The sequence below is a fragment of the Ceratosolen solmsi genome, unplaced genomic scaffold, assembly GCF_000503995.2.
Source record: "Ceratosolen solmsi marchali unplaced genomic scaffold, CerSol_1.0 scaffold7, whole genome shotgun sequence".
In the NCBI taxonomy this organism is placed as follows: Eukaryota; Metazoa; Arthropoda; class Insecta; order Hymenoptera; family Agaonidae; genus Ceratosolen; species Ceratosolen solmsi.
In genome coordinates, this window is record NW_011948413.1 from 3,227,747 (window position 1) to 3,252,218 (window position 24,472).

Below are 24,472 nucleotides of genomic sequence, written 5' to 3' on the forward strand. Positions count from 1 at the left end.
ATTAGTTCTTTAATAGTATAGGAAATAACTGTCTTTTAATAGTTTTGAAATATTTTATTTCATAAACTATTCGAAACAAAATTTAGAGAAAATATTTTTTATATTCTATTCTACTTCTTTCTTCAATATTAAAATACCTCTTATTTATACTTTTATAATTATTTGTATGTGTGTATACATGCTTTTGTTTGAAAAATTTTTATTCATGAATCGTAAAAAATACTCTTCACGGATAAACAAATTAAATTTACTGATTGGAATATATGCTTACTATATATATATATATATATATATATATATATATATATATATATATATATATATATATATTTATTTATTTATTTATTTATTTATAACCTTAATGTATCTGGTCTTATTTTATTTTATTTTAATATAAATTTAAACATGAAAAATGTAATATTGAAATATCTGCTTAGGCCGGGAAATATCGCGTAATATATATACAAGCACTTTTCAGACTAGCTTTATCAAACCATTTAGTAGATTATGAATAAAAAGATTAAAAGGCAGATCAATTTTAAATTATTACTTTGAGATTTATGTAATTAGGTTATAGTAAAAATTCTATTATAGGTATGTAACATCGAACTGGGTAGTTTAAAAATTTTCGTGGAAAGACTCACTGCCAGAATATTTTAAGGTCGGCAATTGGGTTCCTTATAAAGCGTAGAGTAAAGGTGTTGTATAAAAGACTATAAATGCACGATTTTTATTCTATTGTTAGATGGATTTAGTACTAGCAACCGACGGAGGATATGAAAAGACAGGTAATTTCATTGTTACATCTCAAACATATACAACTGAAGTAGCCCCTTTGTACGACAACGATGACACCAGGTTGAGAGCGAAAGAGAATCGAAATTAGGGAATTATCGGAGGTTTCCGAAGATGCTGTTCATGAGATGAACTGATTATCCTGAGTGCATATATGCACTTCTTTACTATGCAATGATACATTTAATGCTAACCCGATGGACGCAATCGTATCTCTCAAGGGTAATATATACTTGCACGAACTCGGCACCGCGCCCAATGGTACTATTTCTCTCTTTCTCTGTCCGTGTGTGCGCGTGTGTATAGGTGGGTGTGTTAATGTATATGTGTTGTGGCGCAACCTATAAACTTGTAAGTTTTGATATGTTGCCACGTGGCAACATGATCCATTGGTGGTGGACGATTTATATAAAGGGCCATCAAGATATATCGTTATAAATAACATATTGGCTATATGGTATATACGTACTTTACTAGAAACATATTTTTACGGTACAACCACAAATATTTTTTTTGTACAATTTTTTATAATTTAGAGTAATTAGACTTTGAAATATTCTCTAGAGTAATTGAAAAAACACATTTACCCGAAAGTATTAACCAAAAATAATATCAAATAATTTTTATTTCAACACTAGTTTTATTTCGCCATTCATAATTAAAAAATATTATGTTTATGTTTCGGAAAATAAATACAATTTCGTAGTATATATATAAGTTATTTTAGTAATGTTAATATGATATAAAATTAATTTAAATTTCAATATAAAATTAATTTAAATTTCAATATAAAAATATCATTAATAGCTTAAAATTCGAAGGCAATTTTTAAAATTCTTTTCAGTCAATTTATATAATATTTAATTTACATGATTTTTGTATGTAATAAATAAGGTACTTTAAACCAAAAAAAGTAACGATTATGTAGTTTTTGAAAATATAGAAACTTATGCAATAGGTTCAATTTCTTTACAAATTGGGAGTTATATAATATGGCTATCATATAATAGTAATCAAAGAAAGATAGAAAACATGTCAAAAAGAAACGATTCATCACTTATATGGGAATGAACTCACTTCAATACAGTATTTGGTAATTATCGGAGCGCTATAAAACTTTTAATTAAGTGTGCATAGCTGCTCGTTACGTATAGAAATCCATGCATGAAGTACAGATTAAAATTATATTATTTTCTGTCTTCTCTATTTCCCTACCTCAATTTCTCTCTGTCTGTCTATCTGTCTCTCTCTCTCTCTCTCTCTCTCTCTCACTCACTCACTCACTCATTGTTTCCCTCTATCATCTTTCTATTTGTTTTCTTTTTCTTACTTTTATTGTCTTTCAATTTTGTCGTTTTAAAACTGGGTTTAAGTATCTCTATACAGTTATTTATGAACAACCAATAGATAAAAGCAAATGGGAATCGGTAAGTCTCAGTCATATTTTATTGCAAATACATTATCTTTAACTTTGACTACCATATTAATGCTAATTATCACAATATTCAAAAAATAATATTTTAACTTATGTGGAATATAAAAATATTAATATTAGACTTATTCAAATTTGATATACGAACTTTCAAAGAAATCAGAGAAAAGTTTAAAAAGCAAATTCCACAAAGTATTTTAAAGCATGGAATATAAGAAAGTACTTAAATTTACCATCATAACTCTGTAGGAAAAAATAATTTATTAAATAATCAGATAAGATAATTGACAGAAGCTGAAAGATTTTCCTGATGAATTAATAATACTTGATTAGATAAGAATTATTGAAATATAAGGAACGAGAAGAATTATACAATTTTAATCCGAATATAATTGATTAACAAAGTTAACCCAGAAGCAAAATTAAAACATTTACTACGTGTAATCGTTCTTTGGTAATCAATGTATTTCATTAAATTTATAAATTTTATTTTATATTTGTAAAACCATGTTATATTATTAAATTCTATTTGAATAAAGAATCTCTTAGTATAAATAATCATAAAAAACTATTTTATGTAAATAATAACTAAACAAGTCATTAAATAAAATCAATGAATGCCATCAATAATTTTTTTCAATTCAAATACTTAACTAAATCAATTCAAGTGTGCAGTTGAAATCGAACTTATAAAAATCAACATGGTCATTTATTTCAGCAGTATTCAGTTGATTTGATATTTTTCCATTTAATGTAAAATTAATATTTTATTCATTTAAAATAAATTGTAAGAAAGCAACACAAATTAAAATATCTATTTGGTTTATTTGTTCGCTGTTATTCGAACAGAAACTAATCTTCAAACATATTTTATTTATTTCATCATATCGATATATAATTATCTATGATTATTAAAGATATATTAATTATAATGCAAATTAACATATGTTAAATATTTATAAGAACCTTCTGTTTAAGTTTCATAAAAAATTATTTTAAATAGTGTTGTATGATTTATTGAGTTTTTTATAATTTATAAAAAAATTTTACATTAAATTTCAGAATTACATGATTAAAAATGGCCTCATTTTACTATTCATTATTAATTGTAATTTCATTTTTTTCACGGCTTGCTGTCATGCTATTTTCAAGCACTAATACAGATCTATGATTTCGTATCTTAAATTTTTTAATAAATTACAAACAATCTAGTATTATCACCGTTCAAATAAGTCAGTGGCTCAACCACAACTTAAGTCTTCCACTCCGCAAATCAAGTTCAATTTCGATCACTGCACCCTTTCCGTGAGTCGTATCTGCTTCAAGAATTATACCTCCCGCATTGTTCGCTAGTCTCTGAGTCTATCTCTCTCTTGTCGCTGATACTCTGTCTTACTTCATCTATCGACTTTGATAATGCGATGCAGTTTAATACTGTAGATCAACGAACAATTCTTTAATACATTGCACCTTTATGCGATGTATTGTTGAGTACCTTCAGCTCAACGAGCTCTCTTAGCTTTCTTAGAATGGCAAATTGATCGAAAGAGTTTAGCTTCAGATTCCTACTCGACTGTCAAGGTGGAGTATATATGTAAAGCCTTCGAATACAACTTGCCAGGACCGAACTCTACCGTCCCACGACATCCTCTACTTGGTCATTCTATTTGCGGTAACCGGAGCATCAAGTGCGCCATGGTAATGGTAAACCCCTTTCTAAAAAATAGCTTCTCATTTATTTTCGATTCCTGACTCTTTTTTTCTTTTATGCTCTTGTGTCTTCTTCAATACAATGTAATACACTCGTTTTTTCCAAATTTGTTTCAAGTCGAAGGAAGTCAATTCTTTATCTATATTGACAAAGATAATACTTTTAAATACTTGGATATTTACTGAACATAAACAGATAAAATCTAAAAAAGAGTTTGCTCGTATAGAGAATGTTCTTTGAAGTTTATTATACTTTTGATTGACTGCGTTATTCTTAGGATAAGACACACTAAATGCATCCACGAACATTCAATATTCGATATCTACTACAATGTATGTTTCATTAATAAGTTATTATTTATTGATATAAATTTTTAAAATATAAACAATCAATTACATAGACCAGTTATCCTCTTATATTAAATAGTTTTACGACGGATACATTTATGCTCATGAATCCAGTTTTTTTTTTTTTTTTTTTTGGTCGATACATTATACAATAAAAATGAAAGCTACAAAAAAATAATTGTTTTCAGGAAATAGATTTTCATTCGTTTAAATTCGAACCATTAAGAACCCTTTTTTAATTTTCAATCTATTGCTGTTTTTATGTGATAAAAATAAGAAACAACCTTTGTGCTTCAATCGAACTCACGAAATCGTATATTTCGGTTTTTATATTTGTTCGATTTTTTTATTTACCTCCATTTTATGCATTACACGGATATTTTTATATACACTTAATTAATCTTATCGTTATTTAAGAAATTATTTACGTGCAAATTTCTACGATACTCCTCAGCATCAATATATTCTTATATATTCATATGATATAAATTAATGTTTTTATATGTTTTATACTTTAATATTTACATACATATTTATATATAATTTTTATGTCAAAACATTCTTTTTTTTTGTAATTGAATATACATAAATAATTATGTGCAATATTAATATAATGAAAACCTAAACTAATTTTAAATATCATATATATATATATATATATATTGGTTGACTTATTAATATAACATATCCAAATTATTGTTAGTCATAATAGCATAAAAACTATATTCCTAAACATCATTTCATATTAAATAGAGTTAGGAAAAGCTGAGGAGGAAATATTTTTTCATATTTTATTCTATTAAAAATAATAATCCAAATATAGAGCACAGAATTAAGCTGTTTTTAGTTCTTGGAAATTTTTAATGCTAGTTTTAGCATTCTATTCAATCTGGTAATCTCATCTGCCATGTATATATTGCATGAAAATTAATATTTAATTATCAACTATCATGGAAACTAGTCATCTGTTTGATATTGGTACGCACGTAGTTCCCTATGTAAACTTTGTAGCATTGAAATATTTATAAATATTCAAGTAGATGAGGAATCAAATCTCCATTATTTTTATTACTAATATTAAACTATTTTTCGATATTTCTTTTATTTATTTAATATAATAATTATATTAATGTTGTAGCTTATTATACTGATTGATTTCATTGAAATTTTGTACGGGCCTATCTATAGTATATCCTAAACAATTAAAAGCCTTATATATTTATTTTACTTAATAATCTAATGTGTACAAATCTATTTCCGACCTTATTTTAATACTTATTTCCTTTTCCAATTTCTGATTTCGTTCATTTTCTTTGCTTCGTCAAAAATTCTCGAATATTTATTATCCGATATTTATAGAGAACCTTACGATCGCATAAGCCAGCTCTTTCATAAATGACTCGATGGTGGAAACTCCCAGTAAACGACGTAAATATAATGCACATAATTTCGTACCCTCCCGTATACATTTATTCTTGAATTATCGACAAAACCGACAAGTACTCGAGTAATAATTTTAACATAATCGAAATGTTTGTTAACAGATATTGGGAATACTCTGTCGACGGATGAGTTGTCCGGGGTACTTGGTGCAAGTGCAGCGGCAGCGGGTGGAGGTGGAGGCGGATCAGCAGCAGCAGCAGCGGCAGCAGTTGTTCAACCCGGCAACATTAGCCCCGATAAGGAAGTCCTCGCAATCTCAGTTGGGAGCAAACCTCCCGTTCCCCAATTGGGGGCTAGTACTATTCCAGCGGCTAACGTCGTCGCAGCGGCGGCACCACCAACGGCACCTGCAACAGCGGCACAATCGACGACCATTGGCCAGGGACAGATTCCCGGGGGTCTCATCGAAAGGAGCAACTCCGCTGTTAGCGACGCATCCAAAGGTGGTGACATGGTGGTGAGTTACATGTGAGGCTAATCAATCAAAGCGATTGAAGATGGAATTTTGGAAAATGACGTCGTAAGCATAGAGAGATGCAGAATGATTCAGTAATCCGAATACAAATGAGCATATGATCCGACAGTTATGAACGCTTTTATTAAAAAATGATATTTGCATAAATTGTAAGCATGATTTCTGAAATAATGGAAAATGTTAATGCTTTATTTAAAAAGCGATAAAAATTGCTTACAAGTTTCTCATTTGTCCTTCTACCATGAAAATATAAATGTTTTAAAGCTTAAATGGTATTTATGTATAAGTTCTATATAGCATTTTTAACTTTAAAAAAATATTAATTTCGAGGTCTATTTCATCCAAGATTAACAACTTTTTATCTGATGCAAATTCTTATTAAAATGTAAATAAAAACTATATTTAAATAATGAATTTATAATTTACATAATTGTCTATCTATAAAGCTTCCTTCATTTAAAGTTTTTAAATACTTTAAAAATTAGTCAAATACTATATTGAAGTATGTTTTAAAAGAATAACGGGCTATTCTCTAATTTTAAATCACATTATACTATTTAAATTTAACATTTCTTTACTTTCTCTCAAATTATCGCTCATAATAATAAAGAACTTGATATAGAAATACATTAAATATTACTTTATACAACAAATTTGGAAAAATAAAACAATTGAATGATTCAAATTTAGTTTCTAAAACTGAAAAAGTTTTATATATCTAGTATAAAAGTGATTTTTAAAGAAGCAATGTTTAATACAGTTTTTATATATATTTATCCTTCCTGCATATTAACAGCTTTATGTGTATTTATATGAAGTAAATTCTAACACCGTATATTAATCATCCATCATTAAAATATTAAATTAAATCTTAAATATTTGCTGGTTTAGTTCGATTTAAAGACACCTTGTTTAAAATTATTATTCTATTTACCTTCAAATAAGCGTGCCACGTATGCGTTAACGTGATACAATACTACAAATGATAGGTATTTTATGATCTAGTGAAAGATGCCCCTACATATGTTGCCAAATAAGAAAAAAATTATACTTAGTAAATATAGATTGTAACGGAAAGAGTCAAAATTCGACTCCGATGCATTTAGAGAGCAAACGGCAAACGGCCAAATCCCCCACTTTCTATTCTCTCGTGATAACGAGGCATTGTTGACGCTTCAAATAACTCTTTTAACCAACTCCAGATCTTTTATACTACCCATGAAAAAAGCAAAAAACATTGTCAATTCTTGATCTCAATGCATACAACAAAAGATTTTACATGAATGCGGAAGGCAAATTTTTTCCAGCAACTCAGAATAGAAAAGGAAAAAGTCGGGAGTGAGCACTAATGATAAATCTAACATAACCTCTAAATATGAATACTGCTATTCTAAATAAATGAACAATCATTTTTAATTACTATACATCTTTGTCGTTATTTCAATATTAATTAAAATAAAATATTCTTACAAAGTAATGTATTTTATTCTAAAGCAAAATTAATTAATGGATTACTTAATAAAATTAATGTATTCATTATCGATAATTTCATAATTGCATCATTAATAAATTTACAATCAGCAAAAAATATTATAAATATGCAGATATATCATATTAAAGTATATAATTATAGTAATAATATATTTTCAGTTTATTATCAATAATAAATATATCAAATTAAATGTATCATTTTGAACAATCTCGAATAATGTAGAAATCGGTAATTAAAAAGATAAATATTAGTACTGTAGACCAAAATTATAAATACATTATTTTTAAAAGACAAATTAAAAATAACTCTAATTTATATAAGGCAATCAATACATAATTTTAGTATTAATGCACAATTAATAAGTAAATTTTAATTTCAATGATTCTTATTACATCATTAATCATTTATAAATTTACTTCTAACTGTAAATTGTTTCCATGCTATTTCATTATAGATCCTAATATTGTTTTATAATTTAACTGATAAACAGAAATACAATATAATTTGATCAACACATAATAATGTAATATTTTCATGAATATTATGTACTCATTATTTTTTACTAACTAACATGGTTCAATATATTATATTACTCATATTGATAAGTTCATATCATACTTCTATTTTTTAAGTAATTTCAAAATAAACCTTAAATTATCATAAAAGTATAATAAATATATAAATATAGAACATTGTTAACGTAAATTGCATCAACGTAAATCATGTAACAATTTTTAAATAAGGTTTCATAATATTTTTCAACTGAAAGTTTTAAAATAATATTTAATCGAAACGAAAATGAAAATCTGCTTCATCGCCTTTTGTTTCTTTCCTATTTATCATTAATTAAACTTATTTTATTCTGAAAAATACTTATTTTATAGTATAAATGAACTTCGCGTATAGAATTTCAAAGTACATTATTGTATAATATTAAATACTTAAATTAGGTCGTTAAAATATTAAAATGTAAAATAAACATTCTTTTCTTAATTAATGTTTACAAATTAAAAAAAAATCTCGATAAAAAATATTTTATCCCAAAAATTTTAAATATAGAGTACTTGATTAAATTTTAGTGACGAATAAATTAGAATTGAAAAAATATTAGAGTATACATAAAAAGTATCCGAGATCGATTTTCAGTTACAATAATTACATTCGCATCAATAATGAATTTTTTAGTTATTAACATAACCAGTCAAAAAATTTATTTGGAATGAAGTCAATGTTTTATTTGAAAATATAATTTTTTTACAATGAAATCCTAATATTAGTGATTGAAAATCAACGTTTACAGATAAATTTACGTTACCAGTTTTCTTTATCTTAAAATTTTTAATTTTTTATAAAATACTTATAAAACAAAGCTTAAAATTACTAACATAAAAGCTTCATTAATTCCTAAAAATAATAATTTTTATTTTTATATAAAATCCTATTACGTTTAAAAAAGTGATATTATTTTATAATTATTGTGTTTAGTGATCAAATATCTCAACTGTAATTTAATGACATTTAATTTAGTAACAGCGAATTTTTTAAATAGCTTAAATATTTCTCTTTCTATCTCTTCGTGATTATCTTATATGTATAACAAAATCCCTATGTGCTATTGTGGATTCCTAATAAGTCAGAAGGGCTAAACTGGCAATGAGAAGAAGTCTTTTTTCCTTTCAATTAAAAGCTTTGACTAGTCTTTTTTTTTACAACTTTCAGAAATTATGAAAATTTCAATTAATTTATTGCAGTGGTTTATTAAATTTCTCATTTATTATGTTTCTTATTGTTTATTATAATTTATTATTTAGAAAATCATTGTAATTCAAATATTTATATGAAATATCACAACTAACATAGAAATTGTGAATGTGTACAATAGGATTTCTCATAATATATCATAATAAAAGAGTTATGATCGATAGCGTAGGCATTTAACTATCTGTCTAGCTTATGTCAGCTTATGCAAACATAGATGTACGTACCTTCGCATCAATTACACAGTACCGTTGGGTCCCAACAGATAATACTCGTCCTGTTACAGTGAGTCGCCCTTTTGCCAGACCTTTTTTACTATCTCATTCGCGCATTTATAGGATGTTGTAAGCTTGGCGCAAGTCCAATGTTCCTCCTCACTCACACACACACTCTCTTGCGCCGGCTCCCTCTCATCCTCTTTGCGTACTATTCTGACTCCGAGCCCTAGCACTTCGCCCCCGTAATCTCATGCATTGACTTTAATGACGACGTTTATTGTCGAATCGTTAGTATATTGGATGCATTCAAGTACAGTACATTTTTTTGCACATTTTAAAACTGTTATGTAGCAAATTGTATTTCCGCCTATGTTATGTGCTCCATTGGCATCTTATGATGACGAACAATTTCTCAATGAAAATCAAAGTGAATGAAAAGACTTTCATTATTCATAAAAGTATATTGCAGTTACTTTACATAATTCTGATCTCCAACATTACTAGATGCATGTGTATGCATATCTATGTTTATCGTTTTTCATAAATATGATACTTAGTGAATTATTTTTTATTATTCAGACAATAAAATTTTATATATTAATTTATCACTAAAATGAAGAATAATATTATAAGCTTTATATATACAATTAAATATTGTATTAAGTATTAGTAGCAATATTTATGTAATAATAATTTTAATTCTAAAAATATTATCCGATTTCATATGATAAAAACTAGGAATAAATTTCTAACACTTTTAATTATTTAATTTACTAGTTGGAGTATGCTACTTAATCAGTATTGTAATAGTAATCAGTATTGTATAGTAATACTAAATTAATCATTTATTTATTTTTAAATAATAATTACTATTAATATATCAAATTAGAAAAATAGATAAATTTACTTTGAAATCAAAGTTCCTATTTTTGATAGAGAATTGAAATTTAAAGCAAGATAGAATTTCTGTACTTATAGTCATTCTATTTTAATGACTCGTTAGATATTCTAATCCAACAACTTTTGTGAAAAGGAACTTAACTTTTAGCAGAAACTTGAAGTACCGTTTTTTAAGATAAATAAAAATATATTTTTTCTTTTATAAAACTAAATATCCAATAAATTATCGAAAAATTCATTAAAATCGAAATTAAAATAAATATGAAACTATATTATAATTTTAAACTATTCATTTATATATATCACGTTATATTTTTGGCAGCTATCCAAATAATCAAGAAAATTCTTCTTTTCGTAATTAAATTCTGAGAAAATATTAGAATAAGTAGGTGTTATAAGCTTACATTTATTATATTTATTAAATGATAAAAATAATTGTTTATAAGCTTAAATATAATTTTTTTCGTTGAATGAAAGACTGGACTAACTATTACAAAACGTTCTCTATACCATAGCTTACAGAATTCCTTCTTTTTTTTTTTTGTTGAATATGCTTATAATTGTCCTTGTAATTAAATGTATATTCTCAACCATCAATATCAATTTATATTTTTTTCTCTAAATAAATTTATTATAAATTCGAGTTATTTAAGTCACCTAGTTATTTTCATTGTTCATGTTTAGCTAAATACTGAATGGGCGCAAGTAGAAGTAATCAACCTTATCAATGATGGCAGTGGTCTTGGTTTTGGTATCATTGGTGGACGAAGTACTGGCGTCGTCGTTAAAACGATACTTCCCGGTGGAGTCGCCGATCGCGTAAGTCCATAGCTGAGTATTTCATTACTAAAGTGCTGATCACTATATTTAAAAGTCATTTTTTTATTTATTTTTTTTTATTGAGAACCTAATTATTCTAAAGCTAATAATCTTGACTAAATGAAATAACTGAATTCTAATAAAAATAGTATTTAATAAAAACAGTCATTTTTAATTTGGAAAATTGTTTTAAATTATTACAAGTATGTTCTTAATTAAAAACATAATCAAAAGAGACATGTAAAAGTTGACATATAAAAGTTAATATTATTAATTGAAATAAGTAACCTACAAAAATTTAATACTTAATTTAAACGATTTATTGTTATAATTAATGAATAGGAATATATCACTTATATTACTTATTATCTGAAAAAAAAATTTTTTAATGTCCATTTCACTCGTTTCCCAAAAACACTAATAATTCCATATTGTTGGCAAAACCGGTTGACGGCCAAAAGGTCCGTTATTTATCAAAATCAATATGGTACGCTATCCTTCTTTAGGAGATTTTTATGGCTGGTTATTCATCGGTGCCTGGATTTATTTATTTTCCAGGACAATCGATTGCAAAGCGGAGATCACATATTGCAAATCGGGGATGTTAACCTCCGAGGAATGGGAAGCGAGCAAGTTGCAGCTGTGCTGCGTCAATCGGGAACTCACGTGCGCCTCGTCGTCGCCCGACCCATCGAGCCCACCTCCCCTGATTACCAGGTAGGCGGCCCATTCTATCCTTCTGTTGACATTTATTTTTTTAATTACCGATGATTGCATCTGACGATCAATTCCTCAAAAATATGATGCATAAATTTGCAATTCTTCGTATACTTTTATGTATGTCTTCTCTAGGTTAACCAGGTCACTCTTTCTGTCCCTAAACTTTGATTTACTTTCTATTGACAAACCAGTTTCTATTAGTGGTCGTTAATAATTTTTATACGGCATTTTGTATAACATAATAAACCATATTTTTACGATGTTTAGAGCTTAAACCATCAAAATATTAATTTTCTAGACAAGTAGAATATTGAAGTTAAAAACTCAATACATTCATACGTATCAAAAAAAAAAACATTGACTTTAGCCACATTATTAATAAATTCCTTTCACTAAAATTAATAAACACTAATAATATCTCATACAATCAATATTATTAAATGTAAGAGAACTAATATTTAAAACATTTATTGAATTTAAAATTTGATTTGAATATTTTATTATTAATTTAATTGGGCAAGTAATAAAATCGATGAAAATATTTTTTATACCAGAACTGTGCTATGGTATTAATATACAATTGTGACACAAATAAATTTCTATTTAAATTCAAGCTAAATTAATTAGTAGAAATTTACACAATTTTTATCGTGTAAACATACATGGAATGTAGCAAAAATATTATATGACCGAATAGGAAAAAGACTGCATATGAACACCTTACCGAGTGTAGTTACGTGTAGAATTACATTCATTTTGTAATTACTTTGATTAATTATGTAACATTATTACATAATATATATATATATATATATATATATATATATATATATATATATATATATATATATATAAATATGTAATATTAATTATATACTCTTTAAAATAAATATAACGTAATTACTAACTCTATAATAATTATTACAAAGATATTATTATACTTCACAAACATATACTTCTAGTTTATGAAATTTATTATTTTATTTGTATCTATATTTTCAGTAAATTTAAGTAAATTTAAATGAGCATCTGATTTCAAAGTAAAGAAATTTTAAGAATGTTATATTGAGAAAAAAAAACTGAAGATTTAATGTAGTAAATAATGAAAGTATTAAAATATTTGTGTAATAAAACATTATTTATACTTTATTTCTTTTTTCTTTTTCTCTTTTTTTTGAGTAAATAAAGTATGTTCATTTTCATTTTCCTTGCCACCACAATTTTATGAAGACATTCAATACTAGGCAACATCTTGTGCATTCTTTATTCTGATAAATATTATAAACTTGCAGTCACATCCAGAATAAAGCGCTTCGCATATCATAGCAATACTTTATTTTATTTCACCCGCAGTTTTTTTTTTTTATATTTTTTGCGATATTGTTACAAATGCTATATATATACGGTATGTGCTTTCTTATATAACTAACTAAATACATATTTAGGTGAAAAATTGCCTTTAATAGTGAAACATTAATTGTTATTCGTGTAGTATAGAATATATTTACACAGAACTAAATTAGCACAAATTGTACATTGCCTCCCTTAAAATGCATTTGATAATAAAAAACGACATATTTTTACGTCTCGAACTTAAGTAAATTTAGAAAATATAGCAGCAGAATAATTCTATAGTAATAATTCAATAATAAAATACTTGTTTTAAAAATACATAATGTCGCTAAAATAGAACATGTATAAGAGTAAGTAAAGAGCAGCTAAAATGAAAGATTAGTCTTCTACACATCAATCAAAATAACTCAAAGCTGTTTGAAAAAATTGATAAGAGATTAATTATACGGGCGACAGTGGGAAGTAGCGCTGCTTCCGTATTAAACCGGCTAGCCGCCAGCGTCAACATACTCGATTAATCATAATTTTTTTCGCGGCCGAATGCCACGTCCATCTCTCAGGCCCTGGGCAGTCACGCTCCAATTGTACCTACGAAGATCCTCGGTGATCCAGACGAGCTCGATAGACACCTGCTGCGCAGTGGCGTCGATGCCCACAACCTCCGACGCGGCCAAGGGGACACGACCTACGATAATGGCACCGTTTATGGACCGAACTCCGAATTGGACATCCACGTTAGTATTCGTGCGGCGACAATTTCGCGCTTGCACGCACAATCATGTCTTTCCCCCTCTATTTGCTCGCTCTTTATGCCGAACAGCGGGACGCCATTATTCTTTATTCCATCATTCGGAAACCACATTGAAGCCTTGCTTGAATTTAAAGAGATGCTTTTATGCAGACTGTGAGCATCCTCCAAATTCAATTGCAGATTAATAATTCACATACCCTGAATTGCTCCTATGAAATTGTAATTTCCTATCTATTATTTGGCCCGGTTGAAATCCCTTTTTCGTGAAAAATTCATATTCTCTAGAGTTTTTTTACTTGTTGTGAAAAAGAAAGTTTTATTTTTCTGCGAATTATCAGTCACAAAAGTTTGCTTCGCGGATATTAAATAAAAGGAAATTATTGTTTAATTGCTGTAACAATATTCAACGATTCATTTTATAGTATCGAATCTAATAAACTAAATATATTCGACTCTTTTTGAAAAGCAACAAACAATATTATTATAAACTATTTATTGTTACTTAAATTTTCTTTCTATAATTGTGAAAAAATGGGTCAAATAAGCGTTATAGACACTAAAATTTAATCTTGTACATAATAATCTGCGTTGCACGTATTTCTACTATACTTTTAATTTACTTATTTTGAGTAGATAGAGCCTACTAGATATAGAGATAATATAATACTTAAGTGAAATAATAGTACGATAAATTATGGAAGTACTAGAGTTATAATTATAAAGATAATTATATTAAAATAAAGACGTTGTTTTTTATTATAATAGTAATATTTGTTGTCAAGTAGTTACATTTATAATAAATGACTGTATAAATAATAGAACTTAAATTCTTTTCATTATCAATACTATCTCATAAATTCATAAAATACTGACATATAACTTGAAGAATTATCGACGCACGTGTAAGCATTCGGATGTACGTAAATAATAACATCCGTATATCGTTTCGTGGAAATATTAATAATTTTATAATAATTGCCTTAATTGTTTTAAAAATTTCTTAGTGTAAATATTTAAAATTCTAGGTAATATATTTAAAATTAGTTTTATATAAATAATATATAGGTATGTGCTTGTTTATTGAACATAAAATTTTGAAAATGCCGTATAAACTGATATAGTTTACCGTTAAGAATTAAATATGGGGTTAATTTCGAATGATAATAGTACTAAAATTCAAAATAGATCATTACGTGAGATGAAAACTTTAAAATGTGTTAGAAGTTAGACATAAAATATTTGAGTTTAAAACTGTGAAAATTAAAGCTACCGCTCGTAAGTGTTTATCAATACATTTTGATAGTGTAATTTTTAATTACATTTAAAATTTAGAATAAAATATTTTCTATTGCATTGTTGAAATAAACACACTTTTAGTTAAATTTTTAGCGCTATTATTATAAATAAAAATTAATAGATTAGTCGGATTCTTTTTTAATAATAACTGCAGCCATTAACATCTATTATAATCGATACATAACCCAGAAATACTAATAATCTTATTATATAGATTTAGAATTTAAATCGCAAAACTAATTTGCTGCGTGAAATTCATTATTATTAACTTTAACATTATAACTCGAGGCCAATAATTTGCGACGACGAGAACTCTTTGAAAGTAATTTCCGAATGCAGAACATAAGTGGAAAATCAATTTTCGAAAAGATTTAAAGAGCTTCCGAAGCTCTTAGATTTGCAACCCACAAAATTGGATTTGCAATTCCTTACTTATTGTCTAACTCTGTCCGAGTCCCTATTATCAAATCCACCAATTGTCCTCTGTCCTCGCCTAGGGTCGCACGAGCCTCATCCTTGACGTCGCGCGTAGTCCCCTGTTGGTCTCCGCGCCGATTATCACTCCATCGATTCCGGGTACCCTGCCGATCGGCGAGCTGCCTGTTCTGTCGATGGAAACCGTCATTGACGTCAATGCCCTACCAGAAATGGAGCGATTCACTGTCGAGCTGAAGAAAGACAGCTGTGGCCTCGGTATTACAATCGCCGGCTATGTCTGTGAGAAAGGTGAGTCACGTTAATGGCTTTGACAAATTTGTGAATCAAAATGTTTACAAATCGTTTTGTATATTCGATATAGTGACAAGATTACAATTTATAATAGAAAGTTTTATCGAGAACATGTGTGTAATTAAATGAACTTTATTTCCTGTCAGTTTATTCTCAGTTTACTGAAAACTAAATAAGTGTAGATTTTTTTAACTAGGTGATGCATGTAAATTAATTTATTAAATTGAGCTTGAGTTTATGTTGGTAAAAATTAATTAAAAATTCCTGTCGATGTTGAGAAATACTTCTATTGGCCAGTAGTATTACTATTCTGAACTATTTTATCTTAAATCTAAAATCAAACTAATTATGGAATAAAAATAAGTTTCATTAAATAGCAAGAATTTAGATATATTTTTATCATTTAAAGGAGTATCAATAAGAGAGAATATATAGATAATCGTACATACATTTTCAAAAGGTATAGTAATTATTTACAATATCCTCTAATTAACAATAATTTCATATTTATAGAATGTGTTACCATTGAATGTGATATCATTTAAATATCAAAACTATTGCTTTACTGCGATTAATTGTATTGTTTACTAACAAATTATTAAGAATAAATATCAATTTAATAAGTGTTTGAATGCAAATCTAGAATAACATAAAAATAATAAATAACTTGATTTATTTACGTATTGGATACTCCGAGTCCCGACAGCCAAGGGAGAAAATAACAAATAAGACTTAACGATGCAGCGATTGAATTGCATTGGATATTTGGTGATTATAGAGGAGCTATCGGGAATTTTCGTGAAAAGCATAAGTGAGGGAAGTGCCGCCGATCTGAGTCAGAAAATCCAGATAAACGACCGAATTGTTGAAGTGAATGGCCACTCGCTGCAGGGCTACTCGAATCACGAAGCGGTTGAGGTCCTGAGAAGTACCGGACAAACAGTAATATTATGCCTGGAGAGGTACCTACGGGGTCCTAAGTACGAGCAGCTGCAGCAGGCGATCGCCGCCAGTGAGCTGAGACTCCCCCAGCCGAGCTCACCCTCAATCACAAGTCTACCCACCTTTCCCATAAGTGCTGTAAGTACCAATGACTTTAACTTTTTAGCCCAAATATCGAGCCTCTTTCATTTTCAAATATTTATTATTACAACGTGCAATCAAAATACATGGTCGAGATTGTGAAAAGTCTATTTCAGAATAAGTAAATTTTCATTACGATAATCCAACAAAATATTATTTATGTACTTATATACGACATTATATATAACTATATTACATATATATAATAATAATAATCATAATAATAATAATAATAATAATAATAATATCATTTCTGTTGCAGGACGGTGACACGACAATAGAAATAGAACCGGAAGGCGAATCACATACCACGGTTGACAGCACAGTTTTACAAGAAATTGATCGAGATGTTTTAATGGGTAATTTTGATGATATTACAAATATCGAAGCCCTACTTAGCGATCCTTCCACCGAACTCACACCGAAGATTGAAATAGCTATAAAAGTCAAGTGGCAAAAAATTGTTGGCCCAGACATTGAAATAGTGGTATAATTTTTAAAGGATTTTAAAACGATTTTTAAAATGTTTTTGAAATCATTAATTTCTTAAAAATTATGTGACGTCGGAAATTTTATAATTTTTTAGGTGGCTCAATTAAAGAAATTTGCGGAAGGCAGTGGTCTCGGTATTAGTTTGGAGGGTACGGTAGATGTTGAAAATGGGCAAGAAGTGCGACCTCATCATTACATTCGCTCTATTTTACCAGAAGGCCCAGTTGGGCAAAATGGTATTTTGAGATCGGGAGATGAGCTTTTGGAGGTAAATAAATCAATAATAATTATAAATGAGCAATAATTTAACCATGACGCGATGCCAGAGATATTCCCTGTCTGTCCGAACGCCTATTAAACAGACGAAAGTAAAAAGGGGGCATGAGAAAGAAGTGGGAGAAAAATAAAATGTTATTTATGAGATGAGGCGTAATTGGTACACAATAGAGCTAAGAAAAATTTGAACATTTATAGATCTGCGGTAACGATCGACATTATTTTTTCGGCTTCGCTTTTAATTAGTTATTCGTATTAGGAAATCTACGTTACGTCGGTCATTTATTATCCAAATACTAGTTGGAATGGTAAATAGTGATTTACATTGTCTAAAACACAAGTCTAAAATTAAAAAATTAAAAAATCTAACATAAAATTTTCTCCAGCTTCAAATAAAAAATTAGTAATAATAGTCAGCATTCTTTGTTAAAAAAAATATTTGGTAATTCAGTTACACACAGATGACTGTCACACAGATGATGATTTTTCATTTATTTTATAATTTTCGGAGCTATTGCCTTCAATATTCGTATTTTTTTCATTTCAAATAATATTGCCCACGACTGTAAATTTGATATTAAATCTTCGGTTTACCTATTCTAAATACATAAAGGCAATATATAAAAATAGTACTGAATTAAAGTAATATTCATTTCTTCGAACATGACGATCTCATACATAGTGACATACCCTAATTTAAAGATCTATGAATCGAATAACTTGTATCTAATGATCGAGTTATACAATATTTAATAGGTAGTATTTCATCCGTCCAAACTTTTATTTAAATATTATAAATGTTTTTAATTATGACAAAATTTATTAATATTTCAAGTGTTGAAACTAAATCGGATGAATCTGAAATTGTTAATAAATTATGATTTCAATTTGACGAGGCTTACCACTAAAATATCTACAAATAATTAATCAACTGGATACTTGAATTTGTTCATCTATAGATTTTAATAAATTTATTATATTTATTTAAATATAAGACATATGATTTGAGATCATGTAAATAATTATTGTAGTATCGGTAAAGTCTTTACTCTAAAAAATATCTGGCAGACCAGTGTAAAACTGATAAGTAATCGTAAATCATATATGTTTTATTATAATAGACTTTATAGAATAGACTATATATATGTGTATATGTATATATTTAACATATTTGAAATGTACTGTATATTCCAGGTAAATGGTTATCGTCTACTTGGAATTAACCATATGGAAGTGGTTAGCGTTTTAAAAGAACTGCCGATTCACGTTCGAATGATTTGTGGAAGAAATATTGCTTCTCAAGATCCACTCTGTCCAATAGACACTGCCCAGCATCAAGCGGCTTTTCAAACAAGAGTGCGTAAATGGCTTTTATAGAATTCCTTTTGGTGTAGTAGTATCTAATTTTCATTGCGATATTTTTATCTTTCAGAGTATACTCGGCGGATCTCTTCAAAATTTATTACCAACCTCCGATCGTTTAGTAAAGGCAAAATCAGATGGATCCTTAGCATCAACTACAACGACAGCGACAGTTACAGATGCTAGTCTAAATAAAATGAAATCTCGCTCCTTAGAACCATTGACTGGACTAGCTATGTGGAGTTCTGAACCACAGATCATCGAATTGGTAAAAGGAGAGAGAGGCCTTGGGTTCTCCATTTTGGATTATCAGGTAATATAATTTATATATTTAAAATTTTTTTTTTAAATACTTTTTATTATATGGTTTAAAATTATAATGAGCAATAGGATTTAATCAACTTATATTCAAAACTATGTAGTTGAGTTACTTTATCAATTTTTACATTATTAATGATATTAGACTAACATTGATAAAGAAAATCTTATCAAATAAGACATATTAGAATTTGATCTTTAATAAAATTTTTAATAATACACACAAATATGTTAAATTAAAAAATAATTGTAAATTACTACCTAGATATCGTTTTCGACCTGAAAATGAACATTTTTTCAGGATCCAATGAACCCCAACGAGACTGTGATAGTAATAAGATCTCTCGTACCGGGCGGCGTCGCCCAGGTTGATGGACAGTTGATCCCGGGTGATCGGCTGCTCTTTGTAAATGACATTGCCCTCGAAAACGCAACTCTGGACCAGGCAGTGCAGGCGCTTAAAGGAGCACCAAAGGGTATCGTACGCATTGGTGTGGCGAAACCACTGCCCATCCCTGATAGCATCGCACAGGTGAGCGATCAAATTGATCGAGTCGAGTTTAAGAAAGACGTGAGTCTTACACCGATAATGGATAGTCATAGACAGAGGCTTGAATACTTTCGCGAGCGAAAGATAAATGTCATACATGCGCCACATCATATGGACTTGATTGAAGGCTTGCAGCATCAGCATAATCTTGTAAAATCAGAAAGTTTTTGAATTTTAATTCTAAGTCCCTATATTACTTCACAACATTAAAATTATACAATTTAGACGTTGTAGAAACGTTGTCCTTATAGGAATAGGTGATTATAGTAAAAATATAGTAAAAATAATTTAAATATCTTACATAATTTAAATTAATAATTAATCTTAAATCGTAATTTAAATCTTAAATATTTTACAATTTAAAATATTTCATTTATATTTTTTATTGACAAAACGAATATACAATCAGTTTCAAGTAAAATTATTTATAAATGTAATCAATTTATATAGGTGGATAATTAAGTAGTAATACATCGATAATCAGTAATAGGGAGAGTATGTGTCTATATGCATATTTAAAAAAAAATTATAAAAATTCAAATTAAAAATGATTTTTTATATCTAATAATAAAGAATTTATGATCTGTGATACATAATTATTAATGAAATACTAAAGATGAAAAATATATTTGCTAAGAAAAATTAAATAGTATAATGACCTTACTATACTGCAGCTATGGTACTTATAATCTAGTCAAAAACTTATACATCATCTGTAATACAATATACTCAATTTAATAAATAATTGTAAATAATGAATAATGCACGGATTTTACAATTTTACGGAATTTAATAAATAATGCATTAAAAAAAAACTTTTAATGAAATCAATTCAATAACTTGTGTCGCTTTAGAAATGAACATAAAAATATTTATTTTTAACATGCAATTTTCTATAATAAATATAATATACGCTAAATACAAGTTATTTAATTCGAATATGAAATCCTAAATTTTATTATACTTTTCGTGGTATGAATTTAAATTTGGTTTGCACTTATAACTTGCATATATATAATATGTTTATATGTATAATGTAACTATTTATATTTTCTTCATTTTTCTATTGAAAATTTTACTAAAAGGATTATCAGTATCTTCGGACAATAATAAAATATAAACTACTATAACGATAACAAAAATAGCTATTACAAAAGTTTCATACTAATACATAGTAAAATGCAGTCAAACTTAATTCCCCGTTTTATTACCTTTTTCTACTTTTTCTGCTACTATTTTATATATAAATATAAAATATTTATTCCATTAGTGTTAAATAAATTATGATATTTTTTACAATTATGAATTTCTTAAATGCTTATACGAACTATATAAACTTATTTTCCACTGCTTATCAGAACATATTAATCCATCTAAATCTTGTAAAATATGGGAAAATATCAATGAACAGATTGCTATGATCGAGTTTTTTCGCAAATTTAATTTAGAAAATGTTTGTATTCTGGATAAATTTATTCGAGATCACTAACATTTTAGCATAACATCATTTATTCTTATTGTTACCGATTGTATGAAATTCTTCAAAAATAGAAAAATTATATACGTATTGGCTATATACAGTTAACTAAAAATCATATTCAATAAATCATAAATTCAAGTATGCATTTATGCAAAAGTTGAATTACTGAATTACACTTTCCATCTTTAATATATATTAGAAAACCTGACAACGATTCTCCAACGTTTCTTTTTCACTTTTATTAAAAACAAATACATTTAAATTTGAGCCATTTTGAGTATAGATAAAATATAGAATATAATTAACCTCTATTTGGCCAATTTTACTTAATTATCTTTCAAATAAGATATTATCAATATTAAATTATTCAAAAACCAAACATCTGATTGATCAAGCTATTAACAATTATTGCGCCCTTCAATATCCATTAGGAAAATATTGGAAATTTTCATGTGCAATTAATTTTATTCTAACCATTTAAATACTTTTTTCTGAAAAAAATTCATAACATACCATTTTATGCACAATTCAAACTGAAAAGGTATATTATTATATAAAATAAAAACAGTATTATTATAAATGATATATATAGACGATGGAATAGGATACAAATTCTTATATACTGCAATGAATTTCAAGATAATTGCAATTTAAACTAATAATTATTCATTTTATATAATTTATATTACGTAATTAAATAATAAATAATAACTGTTAAATATAAATTATTATATAAAATGATAACTTATTCTATTCTTTCTATAATTCACAGATTTTTAAAAAAATCACTTAATTATAACACGACTTTTATTTATTTTTCTTACTTTATAGTCATTTATTGACATTGTATTCCTACATTATATAAAAATTTAATTCTATGTGACTGGTTTAAATATAATATTTCAATATCATTATTTTTTAATAAATTGTGACTCAGGCATTACACTTTATTTTTCGTAACTAAATTTATTGTAACGTATCAAAATGATAATTCAACTAATAATATATGTTAATAAAAATTTTGCTTAAATTATTTCCATAAAAATTTTCAAAAAATTTTCAATAAAACTTTATTTATCATTGTCTCTTTTGTTTTATAAAATTATATCTTGCAGTTATTTATTATAAATTATACCAACTAACTACAACATTAATTTATAAGATGTTACAGTAATCTATCGTAAGGTATTGAAATGAATAATTAAAATTAATTACTTAAGCTATTATATTCTAATATAATCTATAATTTTTGATTGACAAATTATAATCATTAATATTTTATTTTTTCAATAATATTGTTACAATAAATAACCCATGCTAGCACAGGACATTAATTGCGTCTTCGAAAAAAGACGTATGACTAAACATTTTAATTAATAAAAAAAAATATACAGTTTATTGTATTATAGTAATCGAAGAACGTTTTAAAAAAATTAATTTTAGACATAGATAAGGTAATATCTTTTAATTAATTAATTAATAGTATTTTATATTATTTATAAATTTTTTAAAAAAATTCGTGTTAAAATTATAGATCTATGGTTATTATAAATCGTAAGATAAATAGATATGATTAAAATGAAAAATCTCGTTAATAAGTACATAATATAAATCATATGAATCAAATTTTACACATTTTTAATATTTGTTAATGAAGCAGTGTAAAAATAAATATAACTTCATGAAAGTATTATGGAAAGATTAAATAAATTTTAAAATAATTCAGGAAGAATGGTTTTATAATTATAGATACACCGTCATCAGTAAGATCCCATTTACTTTTATTTGTACAAATTACATCCTGCATATTTTATATATCATATCTGTTTTTCATATTTATGCTTGTATTATTTTTGTTTTTGTATTCTTATAACTAATTTATATTGTTAAGTGTGTTTAGTTTTTAGAAAAACGCATGTTTCTATTATAAAGCGATTGTTGTTCAGAGTACTTTTTTTATTGTTCGATGTACCATATAACATTCACTCGCTTGTATATGTTGCAAATAAAAATTTTAGTTGTAAATCTGCGTTAAAATGATTAATATTATAATTTTTTTGTAATATAAATTTATTGTATTTTTTACTGTCAACATTTAAATTTATGAATATCCTTTTAACAATAAAATATCGAAATTAATAAGCATATTATAGTAATTGCTATAATCAATATTAAAGGCTTGAAAGTTTGGAATTGACTGTAAAATTATCAATAAAAACTAGATCGATACAAATATATTGATAAATAATTAATACTTTTCAATATAATGTGATGCACTTGCGTATTATCGCTTACATAGAAATACACATGTACATTTACAGTGACTCTCTAAATCACTTTATTGAGCAATGCATACTTAATAAAAATATCAAATAAACACGTCCTAGTAATTTGTATTTTTCACAAAACAATAAATAGGTTGTCGCACACGTTATTATTATTTGTTTATTTAAAACCCTGATTCACCAGTCTTCTTCCTACTCACACACTCTTATTAATCTTATACCTATGCTAGAAACGAATGGAATGAAGATAAATATTTATTCTAATACTACTAGTAAATATTTATTTAAAGTTATATATTTTTTAATGTAATGCTTCGCCAAACACTTTGTTCTTTACATTATCTTTTTTACCATCCATAAAAACCCTTCTTGCTGAATAATGTTCCT

General features: G+C 26.9%; 1 protein-coding gene across 1 annotated transcript in view; it reads left to right on the top strand.

Moving 5' to 3' along the window:
- LOC105367624 (uncharacterized) overlaps window positions 1–24,472 on the top strand; it is a 127,616-nt gene that overhangs the window by 45,456 nt on the left and 57,688 nt on the right. Inside the window, exons 7-17 of the mRNA XM_011506392.1 lie at window positions 5,830–6,185; window positions 11,256–11,390; window positions 11,949–12,107; window positions 14,024–14,197; window positions 16,008–16,236; window positions 17,018–17,319; window positions 17,585–17,809; window positions 17,909–18,082; window positions 19,285–19,446; window positions 19,523–19,765; window positions 20,072–20,302. Coding sequence (XP_011504694.1) covers window positions 5,830–6,185; window positions 11,256–11,390; window positions 11,949–12,107; window positions 14,024–14,197; window positions 16,008–16,236; window positions 17,018–17,319; window positions 17,585–17,809; window positions 17,909–18,082; window positions 19,285–19,446; window positions 19,523–19,765; window positions 20,072–20,302 — 2,390 coding nt within the window. The remainder of the gene's footprint in view (window positions 1–5,829; window positions 6,186–11,255; window positions 11,391–11,948; window positions 12,108–14,023; window positions 14,198–16,007; window positions 16,237–17,017; window positions 17,320–17,584; window positions 17,810–17,908; window positions 18,083–19,284; window positions 19,447–19,522; window positions 19,766–20,071; window positions 20,303–24,472) is intronic.